This window comes from Cavia porcellus, unplaced genomic scaffold (genome assembly GCF_034190915.1).
Source record: "Cavia porcellus strain 051 isolate PalLab524CR breed Dunkin Hartley unplaced genomic scaffold, mCavPor4.1 scaffold_19, whole genome shotgun sequence".
Taxonomy (NCBI): domain Eukaryota; kingdom Metazoa; phylum Chordata; class Mammalia; order Rodentia; family Caviidae; genus Cavia; species Cavia porcellus.
In genome coordinates, this window is record NW_026947502.1 from 6,024,984 (window position 1) to 6,052,382 (window position 27,399).

General features: G+C 40.0%; 1 protein-coding gene across 1 annotated transcript; it reads right to left on the minus strand.

Moving 5' to 3' along the window:
* Positions 1-2,997: 2,997 nt before the first annotated feature.
* Ppp2ca (protein phosphatase 2 catalytic subunit alpha) lies at positions 2,998-25,763 on the minus strand. Its single transcript, XM_003464471.5, has 7 exons — positions 25,219-25,763; positions 11,532-11,741; positions 7,653-7,826; positions 6,613-6,702; positions 6,096-6,257; positions 4,272-4,390; positions 2,998-3,749 (listed from the first exon to the last, which is right to left on the minus strand). Exons 1-7 carry the CDS (start codon positions 25,318-25,320, stop codon positions 3,677-3,679), a joined length of 930 nt encoding a protein of 309 aa, XP_003464519.1. The 5' UTR covers positions 25,321-25,763; the 3' UTR covers positions 2,998-3,676.
* Positions 25,764-27,399: the final 1,636 nt, after the last annotated feature.

Consider the following 27,399-nt stretch of genomic DNA (forward strand, 5'->3'; position numbering starts at 1 on the left):
TAACAAAAAGCACAAATAACATCCTTCTAAGACACAAAGCTTAAACTATAATTAAAACAGATACGAGGGTCCATCAGGCATGCCCAAATACATCTACAACTCTGACAAAGGTTATTCTCTAGAACAGAGGTACAGCTATGCAGAAAAACAAGTTTTAAAAAAATTCTATGTCAGTCAATAATGTGAGAACAAATTAAAGTTTAATGAAAAAGTTTTGGTTCATGGGAACAGAACTAACCTCAAAACAGTCTATTACTAAATTTCAGTCCCACTTCTAGAACACACTTGTGGTTTAACACATTCTCACTGGCAACTCAAGACTCTTGGCAGCACAAGTGTGATAATCCTTCAATGCCTGGCATTCCATTTTTAGAACACACATAAAAACGGAACATAGTAAAAATTTTCTTCCTTGAGCTTTTCTAGGCAACATAAATGCATTTCATGCAAGAAGTCAAAATTGCTAGGCGTGTAGGTGCATGCCTGTAATCCCAGTACTTGGGACCTGAGGCAGGAGGAACACCATGAGTTTGAGGGTGGCCTGGGGTTACATAATGAGTTCAAGGTCAGCCCTGAACACATAGTGAGACTCTGCCTTAAAACAAAAAAACCCACCAATCTTTGGCATAAATGGGTTAAAATAAGGCATTACAAAGGACAGTCAGTACTAAACAACAGTCACATAAACATTTTAATTATTTACTAAAACCTACAAACTATCACTCATCAATGTAACTCAGTTTCCTTAAATTTGTACTTTGGAGCCAGGCATGGTGGCTCACGCCTGTAATCCCAGCACTCGGGAGACTGAGGTGGGAGGATCATTGTGAGCTCAAGGCCAGCTGAACTGCATAGTGAGACCCCTTTCTCAAAAAAAAAAAAAAAAAAAAATTGTAGTTGGGAAACAAGTTATCAACCCTAGACATTAGAATATTTGTCTGAGGGGCTGGAGATTTAGCTCAGCATAAGCGCCTGTCTTGCAAGCAGTTCGATCCCCGGTAGCGATAAAAAGGAAAAAGGCCAAAAAAAAAAAAAAAAAAGAATATTTGTCTGGATTCCTCCAAACAACTTAAAAGGATCTCTAAGGGTATGGAGACTAGGAACTCTAAGAACCACAGAAATAATTTGTTTTTCTATTCAACCAACTCACTGTGAAAAATAACACCAGCACGTCAAACTACCAACTAAGACACGATTCTACAATCACCTATTTTAATACGCAACCAAATCCTTTGTGTTGGGGAGGCCTGGGTAAAGACTGGCCAATGGCCACTAAGCTACAGTTAGATGGAAGGAAGACATTCTGGAGCACCACTGCACAGGGAGGTAACTATGGGTAACAATGTATTGTGTATTTCAAAAAAGCTAAAAGAAAGGATTTTTGAAGTTTTTGTCATAGACAAATGATAAATGTTTGAGACAAGATATTTTTAATCTGATTTGAACACTATAAAATGTATTCGTGTACTGAAACATTACACTGCACCCCATTAATACATGAAATTTTTGTTGTTAAAAAATTTTTAAACTGGTCTGCTTAAAATATTCAACCCAAGAAATAAGTCCATCACTCTAAAAATTCACTGTTACAAACTTCTACAGCAGTTCTACAGTCTTATGCAGTCTAAAGTACTCAGAATGCTGTGTGTGTGTGACCCCTACATTCTAAGCTAAGCCCAGACTGCCTTGTGACTGCCCTTCGTTCTTGGAGCATGAAGCTTTTAATGTTTTAAATTTTTAGAGGAAACGGCCATACTTATTAGTGCCTTACTCATCTCATAGAAGCTAAGGGACCAACACTTCAAGTCCAGGTGGAAAAGCCCAGTCATCCGCTCCAACTCTGCTACTCCAAAAACACCAACTCTTAACACAAGTTCCACTGAGGTAGCTACGATATTTAAGGGTTTTTAATCTGGATGACAGCACCACATGTTAATTACAAGGTATCAATTCCTTTTGTCAACTGTACTATAACAAGACTTGGAAAACCCAGGTATAGTGGTACACATCTGTAATCACAGCACTCAGGAGACTGAGGCAGGAAGATCACTACAAGTTTGAGGCCAACCTAGGCTATATAATGAGTTCAAATCCAGTCTGAATGACACTGGAGAAGAAATAGTGGACCACTCAAGAAAATTTACTTCAAATATATACACACACTTCAAACTTGTGTATGTATATTTTTCTCATTCTTCTTACAAAAGGAATACTGTAACTTTTCTATTGGTTCCAAATTCAACACAGTACAAAGCAAGGAAATGTTTATTAACTATACTCACACACAATTAATGATTAGAGCTCTTAAAAGTATACCTTGGTAGCTTAAAAAAATTAAGTATTAATTTGCACAGAACTTCTAATCCTATTCAAAGGATAAAAAGGGAAAAATTCATTAAATGTTGAGCACTGGCACTTCAAATGCTATTTTCCTTTGGGTAAACGTACACCATCCAGTAATAATGAACGATCCAGTAATAATTTGCTATTTGCTTTCACTGATTATCACTTAAAAGAATACAGGATAATGCTGTAACAGCTACGACATTAAGATCACATGACTCACAGGCAATATACAAATACTTAAGAACTTACCAATCTGTCCATTATTTTAAATTATCATAAATATACATAGCAATATAATATTTATAACCAGGAACTGCACTAAGTTGACACATCATTTAAGCTCTACCTGAAAACATGCCACTTTAAATCCTAAAACCTTAACCCTGGTGTTACACAGTTTAACAATCAGATCTAACAGAAGCAGCACAGATTTCCTTTCTCAAAGACAAGTTCAAAGTACACTGGCAATGACAATTATACAAATGAATCCTGAAGTTCCCCTAAAGAATGTCAGAAAGTTATCAGAGAGGTTGTGTAGTGGCCTTGATATTTTTATTTACCAAGAATTCTATAAATTCTAAAATTAATTGATTTATCTTTAAAACAGCACCAATCTTGCCCACTGATACAATTAAAATTTGACTTTCTCAGTTCTTAGTTCACAAGTTTATTATGAAAAACACTGCAGTGTTCTTGTGCAGTAACATCAGGTCTTACAGGAAGGGGGAAAACATTTCTGTTCAGAACAACGCACCAGGTTCTGACAATAACAAAGAACAACATGAGGGCGAGATTTGAGAAGGGAATAAACTGAGTGCAGACAAATCATACAATTAAATTAAACAGTATCCCTGAAAAGAAACAAAACAATTTCAAAACTCACAAGTAGAGGGGAGGCTTGGTACTTATTTTTAAAAATGTTCATTAAGCGCCAATGATTGTTTGCTGCTATCCTTATCTACAGTCATGCTGAGTAAAGCTATAGCTAAATGGAAGTTAAATTGTATTCACGAGGTGTTAATGTTTACATCTTATTATCTGCAGTCTCTCAGAGAAAGCAAAAAGTAACTACAAATAGCGCTATGCCAGAAACTGGTTTCTTGACCAACAATGTCGCTTCAGCATGCAATGAACTGGTTCATTCTAAAGTGGTCACGGCTGTTGATGACAAGAGGCTTTGTATTTTTATATGGCACATCTTTTGGTCCGTGTGAAAACAAGTTTTTTGAATGTTAACTATTTTCTGACACTCTGGAGTTACTGTTGCTCTTCCCATTTCCATTAGGTCAATAAATGGTTCATGGCAATACTGTACAAGTTTAAAATTTCATTACAGGAAGTAGTCTGGGGTACGACGAGTGACATGTGGTTCGCCTCTACGAGGTGCTGGATCAAACTGCAAGCTGAAAAATAAGACCAAGTTCAATGTTTATATTTAAAGTCACTGATGTATTCATAAGAACTTCAGTCTTTGAAACTTTAAGTAACTTTTTCCTATCCAACTTTAACTTGCATAAGAAAACAAAACTTTAATTGCAATTGAAATCATATATGCAAGGTCTTTCAGCTACATTCCTCAGTAAGAACTTAGCTAGGAAGCCATGTTTTTATTATACAATGCCATTCCTTCTAAGATGGTTTGAAAGAAAGTCTCTACCAAGTGTGTAAAACTTAAAAGATCTGAATATTGTATCTGATTTCTCATCCTCAGAATACACCTTATTAAGTCCACAAAAAAGCACATGTTTAAAAATTGAACACCTTGTGATCAATAACAGAGTCTATATAGGGTTAGTTTCTGATGCGTTTTAATACATCATAGGTCTATTTCAAAGAAAATTTAAAAACCAACTTGGAATTAGCATGAATTCATGAATATTTACACCTGCCCAATGGCAACCAAATAGTCAGGTATTAACACTTACAAAGAATATTTTAGAGTATCATCAAGTTCCATGATTGCAGCTTGATTACCACAACGATAACAATAGTTTGGAGCACTGAAAATTGTTACTACATTCCGGTCATGGCACCAGTTATATCCCTACAAAGAAGGGAAAAAAGTTATTTGTTCTGTAATTTACATACAACAAAAAACAAAAACCAGACAGACCTGTAACATCTTCACAAAACACTTAATATTCTGTATTTTGTAAAAACTATGATATATATATATATGTATGTATTTGCTTTTCCCAAATTAACAAACCAAAACTAGTTTTTTATTATAAAAAGAAAAAAAAGTTGGGCATGGGATCACACCTGTAATCCCAGCTACTTAGGAGGCCAAGGCAGGACAATCACAAATTCAAGGATAACCTGGACAATTACCCAAACTGTTTCAACAATAAGGAAAAAGATGGTTGTGTAGTGGGGCTGGAGCTCAGTGGCAGAGTACTTAATAACACTGGTAAGCTGTATATTCAGCTGGCCCTCTGTAAATGCCTGTCTTATCAGCCTCTTATTAAGGTGAACTAAACATGAATTAAGAATGAAACAGGCCTGTAATCCCAGCACTCTGGAGGCTCAGGCAGGAGGATCTCTGAGACTTTAAGGCCAGACTTAAACCACAAACTAAGACCCTGTCTCAAAATCCAAAATCAAAACAAAATGAATGAAGAACATGATTTAAAATACAGGACTATATGACCATGCCTTGCAGAAGTAAATACCTACGGTTAGTCTGAATATTACATGTGCCCCCAAAACACATGCTGTGTTAAAGGTTTAATCCCCAGGGTAGTGATATGAGGAGATGAGACCTAGTGGCAGGTCCTTTCATTGGCATGTACCCCTGAAGACATCTATGGGGGCCCAACGTGTTTCCATCTTGTTTTCCTGGTTCTGGACCTGAATCCTGGTCACAGATATGTACCCATTATGCTGAGCCATCCTTACCAGAAACCCAAACCAGTAAGGCTGCCCACTCTTAAAACTTCAACCTTCAGAACCCTGAGCCTAAACTAATCTCTCTTTACAAGTATCTTGTGTCAGGTAACATTACAGTGACAGGAAGCACACTAAAATACATCTACTTCTAGACCAGAAGCTTATTAATTTTCTTCTCAGGCATGGGTAGAAGGTCCCTAAGCTGGCTGCTGTCCATAAACACCTCTAGTCTTTTTTTTTTTTGGTCTTTTTCATTTTTATCGGTACCGGGATCGAACTCACGACCGCCTGCTTGCAAGGCAGGTGCTTGTGCCGCTGAGCTAAACCTCCAGCCCCAACACCTCTAGTCTTGAGTGTGACACACTCAAAGTCATCTGAATGCAAGAGCTACTTCTGTTAGTTTTTATCCTTAGTACTGTTCACAAATTTCTCACAAATCTTATTAATTTAAGTAAGACCCTAATTCGAAAAGTATGCTAATCAATATTTTATGCCAAAAGCCCTCGCACGTTTCCCATTGTTTCTTCTTTCAGATCACTTTAACACATGCTATATATATGAAATAAAAATAGGATCATAAAATGACACAGTCCCCCCATCTCCCTGTATCTTACTTCCCTAAATCACAAATGCTTTCCAGTTATTAAGAATTCTCTCAAATATGTTAAATATGTATTTTATTATCAAAAGCTTGGTTTTAATTCTAGTGTGCAGCTACCAAAAGGCTCAAGCTACAATGCCAAACTCAAGAGAAGGAACACATGGGGTATCTAAATAACAGCATTAAAATAGAACTCCGTAGTATCTTCTCTCATGTAGTTTACTAAAAAACAAGTCTTACTTCAAAGAGCAGAACGTACCTCCATCACCAGCTGGTGAGCTCTAGACACCAACGTGAGGCCATTGGCATGATTAAATGTCTCAGATATATCTTGGCCAAAAGTATAACCAGCTCCCCGAGGAGATATACCCCAACCACCACGATCGTCTGGATCTGACCACAGCAAATCACACATTGGACCCTAAAAAAACAAGTTCAAGTTATATAAGACTGGTAATTCATCGGAAGCAGCTTCCTATCTCACTTTCTGAGTGCTGTTTGCTGAAGGTCTTTAGTTAAGACATCTGTGCAATGACAGATATTTCATGATGTGCAAGTCTTCATGATGTGCAACTGGCATCAATGTGCAGGCACCTCAATCTACCTATAGTCTGGTCCCACACCTCCTGAGGTCTTGGCAGGTTTCTAACCTTGTGAACAATGAGGCTAATAGTGTTCACACTTAAAGGACTGTTTAACATATAAAACGTACTTATAATTAAACTGCTCTCTCTATAAAGTTTTCTGAAAAGACTATCACCAAGTGAAAGCCATACCTCATGGGGAACTTCTTGTAGGCGATCAAGTGCTCTGATGTGATCCAGTGTATCTATGGATGGAGAGAGGCCACCATGTAGACAGAAGATCTGAAAAGATTGGTTTAAAATGTTAACTTCATGTAAAAGAAACTCTAGAGTATTCTAGACTGAGTAGCAAGTAGTCAGCCCCACCGTCTGGCCCAATGGGTGTTTCTATGCTTTTCCTGGATGAAGTCTGCCTCGAAGACCCACCTTTCCTCCAGCCTACTGCGAACTACTGAACATCTTTTGCCCTGACACACTACCTGTGCTACATTCAGACTCCATCTCGATCAGCTCCATCAAGAAAATGTTACCTTTTAATGCTATGTGCTCCCCTCCACTAAAACTAACTGTAGCACCTTCACACTCACAGGCTTTTCTTGTAAATTCTACGGACCACCTTTCCTGGACACAGTAAACAGGTCTTTGTATCTCTTAGAATTGGGCTTCATTTTCTATCCCCATGATCCCACCCCATACACTACAGTGCTTGCTACAAAAAAGGCAAAAAACAAAACAAAAACTTCCACTAAGTCCCAAATGGAGAAGTCACTTGCACCTCAACATCTGTCCTGATAGGTGTCATTATGTAATTCAGGATGGCCTCAAACTCACAGTAGTCCTCCTGCCTCAGTCTCTAGAGTGCTGAGATTACAGGTGTGTGCTACCATGCCCACCCTAAACATTAATAAAGCAGATTATCCCTGAACTCTAGAAGAAAAAAGTGGGAACATTTCAAGGTCAAGACCCTGTCTCAAAATTTAAAAAGTGTTGGAGATCAAGTTTAGTGCAAAGTCCCTGCTGGATTCAAATCTTTGGTCCCATAAAAGGTAGAAGGAAAAAAAAGATAACAGCAGATGCCCTGGGGGTTTCACAGGCCTATATACCTCAGTATCTGGGAGGCTGAAGATTCTAAGTTTAAGGCTGGCTTGGCCAGCCCGACAGTTGTAGGAATGGGCAGAGGGATAAGCAGATATCCTAAAAGTAATCAACAATGAGTTTTAAGGTGCACAAACCTGCCCATCCACCAAGGCAGTGAGAGGAAGGTAATCAAAAAGATCTGTAAAATATTTCCAAACATTTGCATTTCCGTATTTTCTTAAACACTCATCATAGAAACCATAAACTTGTGTGATTTGTCTGCTCTCATGATTCCCTCGGAGAATAGTGATGCGTTCACGGTAACGAACCTGAAAAACAACAAAACAGGAAACATAGCTAGTCCCTTCAAAATTCAAATGAGAATGCAGGAAGCTTTCTACTGGGAAATCAGCTGAAAAAACACAGCCCCACATTACACTGAAATATGATTTACAAACATAAATGCTCATGACATGATTTGTCAACCTCATTTCAGTTAAATCAAGTAACTTCTACCACCTACTTTATACCAAGTACTCTTCAGTCATAAGGCCTCATATGTGCATTATTTTTTCCAGTTCAAGGATTTTTAGTAAATTTAGTTACACAGCAATTATCACAATCCAGATCTGGAACCTTCTCATTAGCCTGGAAAGATCTCTCATGCCTGTCTGCAGTCACTCTCCACTTCTAGATCCTGGCAACCACTGATTTACTTTCCTTTTTGAGGCTGCCTTTTCTAGACATTCCATAAAAATGGAATAACATATAAAGTATACTCCTCTATGCAAAGCATCACTTGAACCATTTTAAGACTGGTCTATGTTGTAGCACAGGTCAAGGGTTTATTACTTTTTATAGTTCCACTTTTTGTTTCTCCATTCACCAGCAGGGTGACTGGTGACTTACAGTTTTGGGACCATTGGGAAGTGGTGCTATGATCATTTGCAGGACCATATACTTTCATTCCCCTTAGACAGATAGACAGATTATTAGGAGTATTAACTGTTAGGTATAGGAGGCACATGCTCTAACTTTCCAAGAATCACTACACTGGCTGAGCCATTTCACATTCCTACTGCAATGCACGAGCATCCTTACCTCTGCGTATCCACCAATGCATGGCAACAAGAGCCTTCAATTAGTCATCCTAACACATGCGAAGTGCTAACTCAGTTATCTCAACTTGCGTTTCCCGAATGACTAAATGTATTACGCATCTTTTCATGTATTTATTAGCCATGTATTTCTTGAGAGAAATAGTTTAAAGATTTTTTTCCCACTTAAAAGTTACCTGTCTTGTTATTAAATTCAGAGGCGTTATAAAACAATAAATGAAGAGCAGGGCATGGTGGTGCATGCCTGTCATTTTAGTACCTGGGAGGCTGAGGCAAGTTCAGGGCTGGCCTGAACTACACAGCAAGACCCTGTCTCACAAAACAAAACAAAACATAAAGATGTGGGTGCGACTTTTGTGGCAGAGCATGTACTTGATTAGCATGTAGGAGGCCCTGGATCCATTCTCCAGTACCAAAAATAAATGAAAACTAAAATGTATAGTAGATTGACGTGTTGTGAAATTTGTTTTAGTTTTTTTTTTTCTCCTTAAAGTAAGTAGACTTGAAAAAATGCATCCTAAGTTTTTTAAGACTGAATATACTTCTTTTGAGGTGTGGTTTTTGTTTTGTTTTTTTGTCTTTTTGATAGAGTTTCACTATGCAATTCAGGCTACCCTTGAACTCACTTTGCAGCCCAAGCTGGCCTCAAACTCGCAGTCATCCTCCTGCCTCAGCCTTCTGAGTTGGGACTACAAGCTGTGTACCATCATGCCCAGCCTTGTGGTATGTTTTATGATATTTTTTTTGGTACTGGGAATTATGCTTGCCAGGCAGGTGCTTATTGTGCTGAGCTGTATCCCCAGCTCCTTGTGATATATTTTGAAGAATGCAAAACTTACTTTTCAGAAAATCAAGTCTTCTATTTTTTTAACAGATATTTTTGTAAACATATATAATAGAAGTCTTTGCCTAACAAAAGATCACAAAGGTTTTTTTTCCCCTCTTCAAAGTATTCTGGAAATTTAATCAGATCTTGCATTTAGGTCTGTGGTTTTTTGGCGTCCATGGGTTTGTTGTTGTTTTGGTGCTGAGGATTCACAGCCTAGGGCTTTGTGCCTGGGAGATACATCCCAAGCCTTATGATCAATTTGTTCCACCACTATTTACTGAAATGGCCATCCCCCTCCCCCCTCCCCCCTTCCCACCTCCCTGCACTCATCTGTTGCTAGGGCTGCTGTAATAAAGAACTACGGAATAAGTGAAACTTATCTCCTCAGATTTCTGCAGCCAGAAGCCCAAGATCAAGGTACCAAGGAGGCTGGTTTCTTTCAAAGTCCCTCTCCCTGACTTACAGATTTGTATTTTCTCCATGTGTCTTCCTATCTTCTTCCCTGTCTCTACCCTAATCTCTTTTTCTAAGGATACCACTCAAGGATTAAGGCTCTCCCATTTTATTTAATTATCTCTGTAAAGGCTCTGACTTTAAATTGACATTCTGAGGTCCTGGGGATTAAGACTTTGATACATAAAATTTGAGAAGACACAATTCAATTCATTATACTTCCTGAGGTTTTATTTTTTGAGGACAGGGTCTTATTATTGATTGGTCTTGAACTCCCAGCAATCCTCTTGCCTCAGCCTCCTAAATTCTGGGATTAAAGGTCATGTGTGGCTCCTGAGTAAATTTTCGAAGGCAGTATATTTGTTCCTTTCCTGTGAACTGGGATCAAGCCTATGCTTTTTTTAAAGCACTCGTGGCTTGCTAGGTTACTTCACAATATCTAAAGCCACAGGAAGTAACTTCCTTTATCCAATCCAATGCCTTCATTTTACAAATGCAAAATATAATGACTTCCAAAAAACTTCTGTAGCTTTTCACACAATTAAGGTATCACTGGGGTGGGGATATAGCTCAGTGGCACAGCAACTGCCTGGCATGCACAAGGCTAAGTTCAATTCCCAGTATCAAAACAAAACAAACAAAAATAAATCACCTTTGTTGTTTTAAGGTATCAATTACTGGCCAGGCATGGTGGCACATTTCTGTAATCATAACCCTCAGGAGGCTGAGGCAGAAGGATTGCTGTGTTCAAGGTCACGTTAGGCTACATAGTGAGTTCAGCACTAGGCTGTACCACACAGTAGCACTCCGTCTCAAAAAACCAAAAATGGGGGCTGGGGATTTAGCTCAGCAGCATAAGCACCTGGCAAGCAGGCAGTTGTGAGTTCGATCCCTGATACCGATAAAAAAGAAAAAAGACAAACAAAACAAAACAAAAAAACAACCAAAAATGAACCAAAAAAAAGATGATCAATCACCTGCAACTCAGCTCTTGCTGAAATCATGACATACTACTTCTTTAATATTGGCAAAGTATGTGACACTCACTCTACTGTGAATATTCTGTAACACGAATCTATTGTCTAATAAAAGAATAAAAAAGAAAAAGGAAAGGATATCCCAAAGATAAAGTCAAATTTTTTTATCAGCAAAAGGCAGAAACATTCTTCCCTAAAAGTTACCCATAGTACTTTGTTTCACCTTCAGATCTTTTTTTTTTTTTTTTTTTTTTTTTTTGTCTTTTTCCTTTTTATCGGTACCAGGGATCGAACTCACGACTGCCTGCTTTCAAGGCAGGCGCTTATGCCGCTGAGCTAAACCCCCAGCCCCTCACCTTCAGATCTTTATCTCTACATTTCACAAACTACAACTGGTGAGGCTGGGCATGTAGCTCAGCGGCATAAGCGCCTGCCTTGCAAGTGTGTGGTCGTGGAGTTCAATCCCTGGTACCGATTTTAAAAAAAAACTACAACTGGTATATATAAAGTTTATATTACTTCATTCCTAAGTAAGGAATTTTATTCTGAAATGTAACACAGCTGGAGAAAAACTGCAACATCACTAGGAAAAAACCCTGAATATTTAACAGATCTGTCTTACCCAGTTCAAAAGTCCAAATATAAAATTTAAATTACCTTTAGAGCTACAAGCAGTGTAACTGTTTCAACTGAATAATAGCCTCGGTCAACATAATCTCCCATAAACAAGTAATTTGTATCTGGTGATTTGCCACCAATTCTAAACAGTTCCATAAGATCATGAAATTGCCCATGTACATCTCCACAGACGGTAACTGGACATCGGACCTCCTGCACGTTGGATTCTTTTGTCAGGATTTCTTTAGCCTACAGATAGAGGAAAAAACAAAGCAATAAGGTTTGGCATCAAACAACATTAACAAATATATGCTTATTCATATAATGTATCTTAAGGTATAATAGCTGGTGTAAGATGAAACGGCAGAGATCTAGGATTCAATTAAAATGGACAGTATGTGGCTAGATTCTATTCACTGGTTATAACACCTCTTTTATCTTAAAAAAAAGTATGAAGGCGCATAGTCTCATTTCTGTATCATTTCAGTATCAGGAGGATTTTTTTTTTTTTTTTTTTTTTTTTTTGTACTCAGGACCTTTTGCTTGCCAGGCAAGCACTGTGCTGCTGAGCTATATCCCTGGGCCAATATCAGGAGTTTTCAAGCCTATTAAGTTGTCATCTAATTAAAATTCTAAGATCATTATCTTACTAAGATCAATGAAAATGGAGTAAGACGCACAGGTCTGCATTTCCCCAGTTTTTAACTAACACTCCCATCCCACAATTTCAGGTTATCTCGATACTGCTTCACCTTCCAAGTACTATTTCACTCAGTAGAAGACCTATTTTCCATTCATTTAATAAACATTTACTCATCATTTGCTCAATTGTCCAAATGACATCTAGCTCTGCACTAGGCACTGGGAATTCAGTACTGCACAAGGGAGGTCATTCCACTGGAAGGGTTACAAAGAAGTAAGAGAGAGGAGTAGAGTGTAGTGTGTCAGGGAAGAAAGGAAGAGCATTAACTGGAGAAGACTTTAGTTCAAATTACCAGAGAATTATTGCTTATGAGCAGATTACTCTTCACATCCTGAGTGACAACCAAAGAAGTCAAGTTTAAGGCAGTGGCACATGGCACTGTTAGCTACACACTGGAAAACTCAATATCCACACTCTACTTCAAGAAACACTCTTTGAGAGTGCAATCCAAGCACCAATTTCTAAGCCACACAACCCCTGGTGGTTTTTATTTTGAAAAATTTCCTTGGATGGTAATTCTAAGATTCTCTAAATTACTGTCACTAAAAGACAGACATTCATTAGGCACAACCCATGATTAAGTGAGCCTGGGAGAAGCACCACTATTAAGCCCTAAATTCCATTTGCCCCTTTTATTTCAATTTAGATAAATCACAATCAATAAAGTCTACAGATGTTTCTACAGCACTACACAAACTATATACAGTGATACATTCTTGTAAAAACAATCTGGCAAGGGTAAAACTCAGTATGCCCTGGAATCATACCCCACAATAGCACTCCCCTAGGGCAAAAGCATCTATCAAGAGCAACTGACAAGTGAGCTTTCAAACCTTGTTTAGAAATTTTACATCATACTGTATGCTTACAAGAAAAAAAAAACTTTTCATTTTTAAAATTATAAAGGCTGTTCAGTAGCCTGCTTTTCTAATAATACCTAGGAATTCACAAAATACAGAAGCCAGTTTAATTTTTTACTGGATAGAGTGGTCCACAGATTACAACCACAGGAAAGGAGTGTGTGTACAATACAGCAATGAACACCCTTGCATTTGCTCTCTGTATACATCGCAGCATAGTTCCTGAGAGAAGACACCATGAGTGAACTTCCTAGTAAATCTACAATTGTGCATTTTTATATGTTCACACTAGTCAAATAGCTCTTCTAAACAGAAAGGACACTTTAACTATAAAGCAAACAATTTTAATTTTTAAACCAACCAAAGCTCTTTCTGCCCTTTACAAATTTCAAAGAATACTTACAATGGTATCAGAGAAAACAGTGGTGTCCACCAATCACCAATCAAGTCAACTGCTGCAAGCTTGCGAAGTATGCTTTTTATTTTTTGTTTCAATTTACTAACTCTAAAATAATCATTATGCCAAAATATACTACCTTGAATGCCAGAACAATAAAGGCTACTGAGGTCCACATCAAAGTTTATTTTTCACAATTAATCACAGACAAAGAAGTCTGAGAGGTTGTGCTACCAAGAAATTCGGCCTGAGGCCAGTCTTGGCTACAGCATCAGTTCTGAAGAACCTCTCTCTGGGTCATTTAAGGGAACCTCTTAATGAGAGACCTCTAGTCTCCCTCCATGCCTTTATTAACCATCAGCTACATACTTCAAATCTCTTGTTAGTACCGTCATTTGAGCTTTAATTTTTAAGTAACTACCTTTTTTCAATAACAGTAGGCTGCAGAATGTGTGTATGTGCCATAGGTTTATCATCGTTGTGTTTTTTGTTTTTTGTTTTTGTCTTTTTCTTTTTTATCGGTACCAGGGATTGAACTCACAACCACACACTTGCAAGGCAGGCGCTTATGCCGCTGAGCTAAATTCCCAGCCCCTTGTCCCAGAAATTTTTCTCAGGCCTTCAAAATTACTCAGCTTGAGCCAGGGATACAGCTCAGTGGCACAGCGCCTGCCAGGCACATGCAAGGTCATGACTTGGATTTCCAGTACCAAAAAACCTCCAAAATTACTCAGCTGATAAACTTAACATTTGGGAAAAAGATGGTATAACAATTTTTAAATAATGCAATTAAGTACACATTGATTTTGATACATTAGAACCCTTCTAAAATTGTCAAGGGATGAGGATTTAGCTCAGGGGCATAAGCTCCTGCCTGACAAGTGCAAGGTTGTGACTTTGATCTCAGGTACTAAACAACCAAACTCACAAGAATAAAATTGTCAAGTGGTAAAGATTGCAATAAATGAATTCAAGCAAAGAAGACTGTGTGTAAACTCGCTGGAACAAATAATCTATTAATAAGATCTTTTTTTTCTAAATTGGTACCAGGGATCAAAATCACAACTGCCTGCTTGCAAGGCAGGTGCTTATGCTGCTGAGCTATCCCCAGCCCTATTAGTAAGATCTTATTCCAAAGAACTGCTGGGTGTAGTGGCGCTTGGGAGGTTGAGGCGGGAGGATTGCTGGGTGTTGAAGACCAGTGTGAACTACACAATGAGACCTGTTCTCAAAATACCAAAAAATAAACACATAAAGAACCATGAAAGTTAAAATTTAATGGCATTTTAGAATCTCAATAATGTGAAGACTTACTTGAAAGGTCACTGAGAATATTAGTTTACTGCCAGTGTCCTCGGATCAATCTGGGTTTGGATTTAGATACCTCACAACTTTTATTTTCAACACACAACTCAGCTCTTTAGGAAGCTAAAATGGGAGGACTGCTGGAACTCAGGAGTTCCAGACCAGCCTGGGGAACAACGTGAGGCCCATCTCAAAACACTCTATCTCTCTCAACTGTAAAGTAAATGACCTATAGGTTGAATGTTCTTAAACACAGGCCACATTAATATGATGTCAGGATGAAAGCAGACCTCGTAAGTCATCTATGCTGAGATTTTTCAAGGAAGACAATCAAAAGGGGAAAAACCCCATACCCCACAAAAGATTCATCAAACTCTTTTTTTTTTTTTGTCTTTTTCGTTTTTATGGGTACCAAGGATCGAACTCTCGACCGCACACTTGCAAGGCAGGTACTTATGCCGCTGAGCTAAATCTCCAGCCCCCAAACTCTTATTCTTAATTTCATTAAGGGAATACGGTAACATTTAAAAACACAAAATGAGATGGGCATGGCAGCACACATCCATAATCTTTAGCACTTGGAAGACTGAGGCAACAGGATTAAGAGTTTCTGATCACCTTGAGCTACACAGAGTTCAAGGCCAGCCAGGATGATCTACAGAGCCTATCTCAAAATGAAACAACCACAAAATAATTACAACCCTGTCAAAATCCTCTGTATTAAAGAAAGACTGAGAAAAACACATTAAAATGTTAATAGAACTTCAGTGGGGAAATTGTAAGACACAGTTGATAGGGTCTCACTATGTATGTAGTTCAGACTGGCCCTGAACTCACAATGGACCCTAGGCTGGTATTTCACAAAGGAGTAATCCTCCTGACTTAGCCTCTTCAGTGCTGGTGTGCACCACCATTCCCAAGTCAATCATCTTCAGTTTTAACCCCCATATAGAACTCATTTATAGTTAGTCTCATTTTGTATCGTTTCATATTAACTACATTTTGTATTCATTAGTGTTACAATGATCATACAATTCAAAAAAGTACCCATACTCAGCTACTCCATGTATAAAACATTACTGATTTTATGGTTTTCTTCTTCTTTTGTATTGGGAGTCAAACTCAGGACTTCCCTGCTTGGGAGGCAGGTATTGGGCCACTGAACTATGTCCCCAACCCATCTCACTAATTTTAATTGGCATTTTCATTTCTGAGTGAAAGCTGCATTCCATTAATTATTTCCTATAAGCTATTTCCCCTCTTCTATGAATTATCCACACATGTTCTTTGAACATATGTGATGCTCATATATGTAAATATAGTACATGTGTGCATATGCCTTTATAATCTTTGTGGGAAGGATTATGTATCCTCAATTTCTTTATTTCCTTTCCCTTCCATCCATGCCCCTTTCCACTAATCCCTTGATCCCCCTCTTTCTGGTACCTATTTTCATTGCTTGTGTGTAGTTGGTATATGCATGTAACACATCTTGATTCCTTTTATCTTCCCTCACTCCTTCCCTCCCTCATCTCTTGACTGCCTGCTCATCTGAGAAAGATCTGTTTTAATCTGGTATTTTAATTAAATTTGGTTTCTCATTTTTAAATACACTGTCCAAATTTTTGCCCATTTTTGTTTTGCAATTTTTCTCCCACAAAAAGGAAAACCTAACACTTTGATGTTTTCTAATAGTTTTTCTTCTATATTTACATTTTAATCCTGCAATTACACGACAACTACTCAAGCTTTTTGACGGGAGGGGTTGAGATAGTGTCTCTCTCTGTAGTCCAGTTTGGTCTTGAACTCCGTATGTAGCCCAGGCTTGCCTTGAGATTATCTTGTCTCAGCCTTATAATACTAGGATTACAGGTTTGCACAACCATGCCTGGCCAGCTTCCTTTCGAACGAGTGCTTTGCACCTGAACATAAAAGATCTTCACCCTACACCACTGAAGAACCACTGAACTGGGATCTAGAATTTCACAAGTACTTTCACAATTCTCTAAAAGCTAGTCACTGACATTCACTGTATGTTAAGTCCTAGCCCAACTCCCATTCCCTTCACGATCAAGAACAGGTAATATTGAACTGCAGTAAAGATAAGACTGAGGGAAAAACCCCTAGCCATTGTGTCATCAGGATTTGGGTACCGCAACCCAATCAGATCAGGCTGTTTTCCAGCAAGGCCATCTAAGAACAGTAAGTACACTTGAGAAGGGGGTGGTCTAAATAAACTGTCCAGTCTGAACTTGAACCTGAACTCAATACCCTCCTGATTCAGTCACCCCCAGTGCTGGGAATACAGTCATGCACCACGTCACCAAGCATTCAAGGGTAAAATTTTAAGTAACTTTGTAAGAATCTCTGGTATTTTTCTTAGTCTCAAAAACACAAACCGGAGCACAATGACACACACCTGTAGTCCCAGTTACAGGCAGGAGGATCAGGTGAGCCAAGGAGTTCAAGGAAAGTTTGGCTAACACAGCAGGACTGTTTCAAAAACAAAACTACTTAATCACGCCATCAGGAACAATTTCAGGACTCAGGTATACCAAGAAACATCCTCCTTCAAATACTGTTTTAACTTTTTGAGTTAATATTCAATTTTCGTGTTAGTTACTTGAAAGGGTTCTTTATGTTAACTTTAAGCACTTCTATTAACTTATTTTTGGGTTTTTGAGATGGGTCTCACTATGCAGTCCAGGCTGGCCTCCAGTTTAACATTGATCCTCCTGCCTCAGCTTCCTGAGAGCTGGGATTACAGGTGTGTACCACCATACTCACCTCTTAAAGTTACAAGAAACCAATGCTGGCTTTAATGTGTCTTCTCTACAGGCCTGAAATGAGAGCCAGACAAAGCTACCTCTTCACACTGCTAGTACTACTCATATTACCCGATAAAGGAATCTCCATTTAATAAATCATTTTACTATTTAATATCCAATTAATTCTAATGGTCAAAGGAACTCTAGTTCAAATAAATTTTAATATCTCATTCTTACTACCATAAACACATACCAATGATTAAGCAAAACAAGAAAAAAATGTGATTTTCAATTTTACTTTTAAGCAGACTTGAAATTTAAAACTTTTTTTAAAAAAGCATTAAATTCTAAGGCAAAATATTTTTCAATAAATCAAGAGAATTTAATTTGCTTCACATAGTTTTATGTAAAATGGAAGGCAGGTTTCTTTGAGATTACATTTTCATGACTATGCAAAAAATTAAGCTTTGCGACAAATTGGGGTATAAGGCTAGATTGAGGAGAGGGCAGTATATAAAATAGGACTTATGACTACCACTGGAAGCAAATTAAGTTAACTTCAACTATCAAATCTTCTATCAACAGCACATGGAAGCACACACCTATTAATCCCAGCACTCAGTAAACTGAAGCACGAGGATCACTGCAAGTCTGAGACCAGCCTGGACTACATACAAAGTGAGCTCAAGGCCAGCCTGCACTGCATCGGGATATCCTGTCTCAAAAAGACCAAAAAACAAAACCAAAAACCTTTATGTCACTTGCCCTTCATTAACTGTAGTGAACAGATGCCACTGTATTATTTTATGAAACATTTCAATCTTGTTTTTAAGTATACCTACACCAATCTTAAAATAGCATCATCTTCTATGTAATACTCCCGAGTACTATGTAATACTTTCAACTTGGCTTCAAGCTTAGGGTCTAACTGAAAGAAAAGTTTTAGGAGTAAGGGATAATTCTAAAACTCTATTTAAAAAAAAAAAAAACAGGAAATTGATGTTTTACGGTCTGTTTCTGTCATATAATTACCCTTGCCTTTGACCAAAAAGGATGAGTATTTTCTTTAAAACCATTAGTCTTGTGCAAAAAGACTGACTTCATTCTTTACTAATCAACCTACATATGCATGAATAAAGTATACTCAAGTATATTCCCACATAGGGAAAAACTGTTAACTCTACTCACAACCACGCTGCTATATATGTAATAATGTGTCAACCTAGCCGACCTTTGTGGCTCCTTTCATCGTTCAAATTCTACTCTACCCTAAGTCACCCAATACCGACAGTAGGGGTTTAGATGACAGGTGACAGAGAAAAGCTATTTTATCAACATTAGCCAAAACATTTAAAATTCCTGGTAAGAGTTACCAATAGCCAGGCATGGTGGCACATACCTGTTATCCCAGTATTTGGGAAGGCTGAGGCAGAAGAACTGCTGCCAGTTGAGGCCAACCTGTACCCCACAGAGAATTCAAGACCAATCTGGACCACATAGTGAGACACTGTCTCAAAAAACCAAGAGTGAAAAATAAAACACTCCCCCAAACCAAGAGTTAACTACAAAGCTGGGGATGTAGCTCAGGGGTAAACCATATCTGTATGCAAAAAACCTCCAGGTTCAGTTCTAGTACAACAATGACAACAACAACAGAGTTAAATAACAAAGTCAACCTCCCAATTAATAAAAGTTGCCACCAATTAGAGCAAAAACTAAAGAAATTCTTATGCTAAACACGAATGCTATATAGACAAAAGCTAAATAGTACAACTGAGCTTTACAATGCAAGGCTTACTAAACATCAGTTGAACGAAGCCCAGAAATAAACACACTGTCATCACATTGTTAATAATAACATCACTAACCCTTCGCAATCTCTGTGAACTACCACTCTTTTTTTTTTTGTCTTTTTCTTTTTTTATCGCTCCGGGGATCGAACTCACGACCGCCTGCTTGCAAGGCAGCGCTTATGCCGCTGAGCTAAATTCCCAGCCCCTGAACTACCACTCTTTTCATGTATTTAGCCAGGTTAACGAATTTACTGTTTGTCTTCCCACAGCAATCTAGAACAAAGGTTTTCAACTTTTCTGTGCTAACACAAGAGCATAAGTTACTATCTGTGAAGTAAATGATAAATTCAGTGAACGTAAGAAAATATATAAGCATTTTAAAAAATACCAACTATAGTAATAACTACAATGACTAAGGCAAAGTTACAGAGCACAAGACAGACTGACCAGGTGATTGTGACAGTTTAGAAACTACCATTTGCTGCCTTTCACCCATTCCAAACCACAATCTCCAACACCAACATACAAATGAGCAAAAATGTTGTACTGTGAAGAAAATGAACAATCCCAGATGTCTTGTACCACTCTTTCAAACACCCTCCACCCAGCCTCGTCATCTGCTAGAGGACCTCTTCCCCCTTTCCCAGTCTATTCTAACTTAACCTGAAAGAAAAGCTTCTTGAAAACAAAGGCAACATCTTTCCTATTCCTAGTTCCAGTACAAATCAGATTTAAGGAAAATAAATAAGAGAAGCGGGTCAAAGAAAAAGTCCTGTTCCATTTCACATTTTTTTTTTGGCAGTACCGGGTATCGAACTCACAACCACACGCTTGCCAGGCAGGCACTTATGTCACTGAGCTAAATCGCCGGCCCACCTATCTCACTTCTGCTCTCTCAAAATTATAGACTCATCACCACTTCAAACCAAACTCAGTCTCCTGGACTTTCCTAGCTGGTCCCCTGCAAACCAAACCAAGGATGCATCCCACAGAAGTCAAACTCAAGAGTGAAAAAGCAAACAGATCCTCTGCTATAAAACAGAGGAGCTAAATGTTACCCCATTACTCCTCCAGAGCCTATCCTTTTTCTCCACCGCATGAGTTTCACCTTGCTGCCAACTTCTGAAGACATAAAAGTCTTAGACCTAGATAAAGAAAACAGCGAGGGCTGGGTACCTATGTATGTCAGTAACACTGTTGTTTTCTCTTGTTAACCCAAAATTGCACTACCATTTCATGGCTCAGATCACACTCCCCACACACACCCTTTGGAATTATGAGGATAAAAACGTATTTTATAAGCTGCATGACAGTATGAAAGTTACATGTTATGATATCTTATAGTTCAGCCTCTGGGTTACGATTTATGGCTAGGAAGACAAACAATGACCTAGGTTTTTCATCTCAGCAACTTGATTTCAGGGGTAAATATATTTACCTACATTCAAAACACAACAACAATTACTCTTTCCAAGACAAAGAGGCACCATAATATTTCTATCTGATGTGAACAGAACCTTTCAAGGAGTAGGAATGATAATAGTGCTTCGTTTTACAAAATTGTTGATTTCATAATTCAGTTTGACCCCAATTCATCTATTCTTCATTCACTTTACCTCAAAATAGGGGATCTGAAAAAAAACAAAACAAAACAAACAAACAAAAAAAAAACCACGGGACCTGTGAAGCAATATAAGACCACTAGAATTAGAATCCATTACCCCCAGTAACCTCATTTTAACTCCTAATGTCAAGTCAGCTTCCCTTTCCCAGTACTCGGTCAGGTGTACAACTAAGAACAGTAACTATAGGGGGCTGGGGGTTTAGCTCAGAAAAAGCAGGCAGTCGTGAGTTCGATCCCCGGTACCGATAAAAAGGAAAAAGAAAAAAAAAAAAAAAAAAAAGACTTTAATCTTGGTCAAGTATTTTTTGGTTCTAAGTTGTTTGCTTTTCCCCTACTTTTAACAAATGTTAAAACTAACTGAAGCCTTACTGAGTGTATTTTTATAGTCCTTGTAGAGCAATGGAAAACTGCATACACAGGTAAAGAACTCCTTTGAAAAAAATTGGCTGTCAAACAACACATGTTTGGGAAGATCCTGACGGCACAAAGCCAAAATCATACTCAAGTTAAAGTCCCATAATAAACATTATTTACCATAGTTAGTGGAAAAGCAATTTGATACTGTGTATTTCTTTCAATTTGTAGTTGGAAACAAATCTGGCCAATTTAAACTACATTTGCTCTCCAAAGTTTTAAGTAACAAACGCCTCAAAAATTGGCTTTGACATATCTAGTCGCAGCTTAAAATCTTCTAACTAGTCAGTAACAAAAAACCATGTTTACTCATCTTTTTTTTTTTTTCCTCCCCTTAAGATGGGGTATCACCATGTAGTTCAGGCTGGTATTAAACTCAATGCGGGGTTAGCCAAGATTATTATTTCTCAGCCTCCAGAGTAATAGAATTACAAGCACGGGTCACCATGCTCCACTCTTGTCTACTAACACATTCTTGGATTCCTTCTCATTTTGAACACTTATTAATTGCTGATAAAAAAACCAAAAATCATATTCTCAGGATGTTTCAATCACAAGTCTCTCTTCTGGTATGTTTTTATCTTTACTATTTAAACATTTCATTTAGAGCAGGATTTTTGTGTTCTTGTTTGTCCTTGTGATTAAGTTAGAAACTATTATCAAGTAGTTATTTCTAATAAGTTTATGTACTTCATTTCGTGTAAGATTTTAATCTTGGGGGGGCTGGGGATTTAGCTCAGCGGCATAAGTGCCTGCCTTGCAAGTGTGTGGTCATGAGTTCAATGCCTGGTACCAATAAAAAGAGAGGAAAAGACAAAAAAAAAAAAAGTTTATGTACTAATGAAAACATTTCAACTCGGTATTTTCAAAATTACTATTTAGAAGGCAATTATACCAAAGACTACATGTAAACTTTGACTTAGAGATGCCACTAGATGATAAAATATTAATGGTAAAAAGAAAACCTTTGTTTTACTAGAGGATTGTACAAAAGCTATCCAGCCAGGTATTCCAAACTAAAATAACTAAAAAAACTTTTCAAATTAATTTCACTTGTAAGGTTTATACAGTTTCAAAAGTTGAAATAGTTAAAAACATTATATGAAGTTGCATAACGGTACTCAACAAAAAGGATCTACTTCAAAACTGGAAACTTTCATGTAATACCCAGTTTCAATCCTTTTGGCTCTCAGACTAAGATGTGGACACACGAAGTCAACAGTGGAGATAACTGATGAGCCTCACTGCATCTCACTTTTACAAAGATGTGGCAAACAATAATGCTGGGCCCATTAACCTTAGCATCCAATATTATCTTCCAGCATCCAAGGCAAACCCTCTAATTCCATGGTCCATTACCTACTTATTTCCTACCATGCTTGTCTTTCCAGTTAAATTCCAAGCTTCTTGAGAATATGCTTGATTTTCACTGTTTTTCATTCCCCCCAGAAGAGCATGCAAAATGTGGAGTATTCAATTAAGTGTCCAATATTTAAACACAAAGTACAAATTTAAGACAATCACGTTTCTCAGATTAGAAATGATCTCAGAATATAACTACTGTAATTAAGTCAGAAATATGAAGACCAAGTGATTGCCCAAAGTCAATCACAATAACTTACTTAGAAGCAGAAAAAGGACCAGTGTTCAGTCAGCAGTCTCCCAATTACATCATTACTTCTCTTTTCAATGTTTTCTTCACAAAATCACTATTCATCCATCTAACTATTGACTCAAAAACCAAAAGTAAAACCATCATTTATAGTACCTAGAAATTAAGACCTGGCAAAATATATTAAAAATTGAGCATCAAAAATTTGGGGCCCTCCTGAGCTACAAAGAAAAGACCCTATCTCAATTCAACAAAATAAAACCCAGATGAAAAAGTGATCTCTTCCAGATAAGATTCCAGGGACACTGAAAAATACCCTACAGTGCCCAAGACAGGCCTACAACAGAGGTTTCCCGCCTCAAATGTCAATGGTACCCAGGCTGAGGACCCCAATCTGTTGTCCAAAAGAGCTATAATGTGAATCATATCCATACTTTTGAACTTTATGGTAACAAGCTGGCATGGTGGTATAAACCTGTAATGTCAGCACTTGGAAAGCTGAGGCGGGATTGCCCCAAATTCAAGTCTGGGCTACATAGTAAGAACCTGGCACAAAGAACAAAAACAAAAAAATAGCTATAAATAAAAAGAAACAAGTAAAACTATATATTAAGCAAAAAACAGGTAGAAATTTTAAAGGCCTTTTAAAGATCTTAACTTTTAATGTATCAGCCTCACAGGATGTTGAGAATTAAAGGTCAAGAAACAGAAGGCTTGATACATAGTAGCATTAAAAAAAAAGTCCAACAGATAAGTCACCCCTTTTAGCAGTACTGAGTGTTTTGTCTAGGCTTGGTATAATCTAAATATAATTTAAATTCCAATTGTTCACTTTTTAAAAAAATTTTGTTTTGGTTTATTTTTACAGACATGGTCTTGCTTACACAACTTAGGCTGGCCTTGAATTGTAGCAATACTCCTGCTTCAGTCTCCCAAATGCAGAGACTAAAGGCGGTCAAAATTCCAACTGATCTTAACACAATTTCTGAAAAAGTGCGTTTTGGGAATATATGTATCACTCACGAACCTAAAGTTTCACATCAAACCACAAATAGTGAGCACAATAGCTTCCCAAAACTCCAACACAAAATACAAACACCCCACAATTCTGCAGTAAAATGAAATGCCACAAACTCAGTTGTGAAAAACGAAGTTCATTCTTCACAGTGGAGATGCAGGTTTCACACACTTCACAAAACGAGTTACAACAATAAAAAAAATAAAACAGTTGTTAACAGACTACCTGTATCCCCAACCTCCAGAGGGAGGGAAAAAAAGGAACTAAAGAAACAAAACAAAGCTTAGTAGTATTAAGCGAACAGAACACTTTCAGTACCAAATACAGTCAGAGATCAATATGTAGTGATTATTACAACATCTATTTGTGGTCACAAAAATACAGTCGAGAAACTTTTCCACAAGAAGCGAGAATACAAAATCTGACACACTCCTAGATTCTCATTCTAAAAATAAATGGCACAACGCCAGGTATGCTAGCGTAGAGAAGGGTTTCCTACTACCCAATCTGAGTCAGCATATAAATCATAAATCAAACCAACACTTGGAATTCCAAACCAAAAGCTCCTTATGTAGTATGACTCACCAAATTCTCCATGTCTTCCAACTACGAAACGTAAGTTACACTCCTTCCTTGTAACTACCATCGTGACCTTCGCAGAAAATAGGTTAGCAGCCTATTTTGTAATTTTTAAAAAGACACTTTTTAAGTAGGTCTCCGCAGACGGCTGCTCGGTGAGTTTAACACAAACCACCTGAAGTGGTTTTACAGCTGTGCGCCCTTAACGTCGGTCCTGGCATCCGTCCACCAGCCAGTCTTCGGGGGGGACTCTCTGGCCACGCTGGCCCCTAAATTAGGCCTGACCACAAGAGGGGGGTTCTTCCCGAGCCCGCCGTACAGGCCCAAGCCCAGGCCTCATTCCTGGGCAGCAGAGCCCAAGCCCTGCAGCCGGATCTCACTCGGGTCCCCGCCCCGACACGCAGGGTCCCGACTCCCCCGGCCACCCCGCCCGAGCAGAGCTCGGAGCCCCAGAGCTGCCGAACGGCGCCATTTTAGGCGGCGGTGGCAGCGACAACCAATCTCCGCGCGGGAGGCGCCGCGGGGCGGGCCGGGCGTCGACCGGCGAGGAACCGGGGGCCCGGCCGGCGGCTCCGCCATGTTGCACCCTCCCCACAGCCACCTCCTCGGCGGGCCCGGCCCGCGGCGGTTCCTGGAGCTCGAAAACAGCTCACCTTCTCGCAGAGGCTCTTAACCTGCGACTCGGACAGCTGCTTGCACTCATTCAGCTGCTCGATCCACTGGTCCAGCTCCTTGGTGAAAACCTTCTCGTCCATGATGCCACCCGCCCGAACCGGCTGCCGCTCCGCGCTGCTCCCGCGCCGCCGCCCGCACCCGGGCCACACGCACGCGCCGCCACCGGTCCCTAGGGTGCTTCTGTGGTCCCCGGCGGTCGCTGGGCGATAACGCCGGCCCGCTGGCTCTCCCCACACTGCTCGGCCACCGGCGGCTGCGCCTCCTCCTCAGCTCGCCCTAGCTCTGGAGCTCGGCCCTGTAATGGCGGCCGCCCGGCGTGGTGACGTCACGCCGGCGTCAGGAGGCGGCGGGGAGCCGAGGCGGTTGAGAAAGAAGGGGCAGGGACGCGGACTGCGCAACCTCAGAACGGGCCGCGGTCGGCCGCTGGGTCGGAGAAGGGACGCACACTGAAGAACCCAACGCTGGCGCAGCGTAGCCAGCTGGTGACTGAGAAGCCTTCGCTTTTGGGGCGTGGTCCCTTAGAAGGGCGGGGTCGCGGGGGCGGAAAGAACGGAATCCGAGCAGGCGCAGTACTCGAAACCAGAACCTGGCTGATCTGCGAGCAATACCTCCCGCGCAGGCGCAGAGAAGTGGAGCGGCAGGGGGAGGGGGCGCCAGGCGGCAGGAACCTTGCTCGCTCCGGAAGGCAGTTTTGCGGACCCGCGTGAGCGCTTCACCTGGGGGCGGGCACCGGGTCACGGAAGCGAGAACTGCGACCCCACAGCTGTTCCGTGTGGAATGCCCGCACCTTTGGGGGCTGGGACGGGCGCCTGGTCGGGAGTGCCCGCCTCCGCCGCCGGGCACTGCCGGCACCGTGTAATTAGGTCACCCGTGGGCGGAGGCGCGCGGCGCACCTGTGCGCGGCCACACCTTGTCCGGCTTAGGCGGGGCCTGTCCCCGTGGCCTGGAACCCCGCCTCCTGCGCTGTCGCCCTTCCGCTCCTCGCGCGTCCGCTTCCTCCAGACCAATTCCCCGGCGTCGGCCGCCCCGGCCTGCTTTCTTCAGGGGCGTCTCGAAGGACCGGGTACCCTAGAGATGGGACCTTGGTCTAGTTCGGTCTCTTTAAGGTTTGCGAAGATTTTCACCTTGTAGTTAGTGCCCCTCCAGTTACAGAAATATTTGGGGTTAGCCGGGCAAGGTGGCGCACACCTCCCATCCCAGCACTTGGGATGCAAGTTCGAGACCACCCTGGCTACAAAGTGAGCCCAAGGCCAGCCTGAACTACATAGCGAGACCCTGTCTTAAAAAGACAAAAATAAAAGATACATATATATATATATATATATATATATACATTTACATGTATGTATATATAAATAAAATCCCGCCCTGATAGAGTCTGTTTTAACAGCAGCACTGGCTGGAAAATGTTTGGAGTAGGCGGGGAGAGACTGCGATACCCAACAGCATAAAGAACAAGGGCTAACGCAGAACCCTGATTGCATGTCTTTTAAGTCCCTGCCCTCGGTCGCAGTCTGCCCCACCACATGAAGCATTTGTGTGATGCTCTGAAGGAGAGGTCTCATTCTGCAGCTCGGAGGTCGCCCCGCTTCCTACAGGCTGAAGAAGGCCCTGTGGCTTCAACTTCCAGTGGTGGGACTGAAAAATTCTCTTTCATCTAAGACAACCTGCTTGGCAAGACTGACTTGCTTGGCCTCCCCAGCTGAAGACTGTATCTGCTTTTCCTTTGTACCTCCCATTGGTGTGCCAAGACCTGCTCCTCCAGAAAGCTTATCATATACTTAATTTAACCAGCCCGGGGAAAAGTCCTTTTAGCTCCAATTCTGAACCCATGGTGCAGTTAACGTCCCCAAATAAGAAAGTGAGAGTTAGGACCCTGTGGAATGAAGGAAGGAAAAACATTACTTGGTCTCTACACAGTCAGTGTGCTCCCTTATCTTATTCTTCACCATTTCCCTGCACCCCTGTAAGAATTGATCCTACTTGATAAGGCAAGCAGCCATGCACTCAGAAAAAGAGACTTGCCCGCCCAGCGTCAGCGTTTGACACTTCCCACTCCGGAGACCTCATCCACAGCTGCTCGGCTGTCCTATGGACTGAATGAAACACGGAGCAGGGGCAATATAATTTCTTTCATCTGCAGAGATGTTAGTTCAGTA

Coding starts and splice junctions, on each gene's coding strand:
- Ppp2ca (XM_003464471.5), bottom strand. CDS start 25,320: ATGGACGAGAAGGTTTTCACCAAGGAGCTGGACCAGTGGATCGAGCAG. Junction 6,258..6,612: donor TACAAGAAGTTCCCCATGAG/GTATGGCTTTCA, acceptor TTGTTTTTTTAG/GGTCCAATGTGTGATTTGCT. Junction 4,391..6,095: donor CTCACCAGCTGGTGATGGAG/GTACGTTCTGCT, acceptor CCTTCTTTGTAG/GGATATAACTGGTGCCATGA.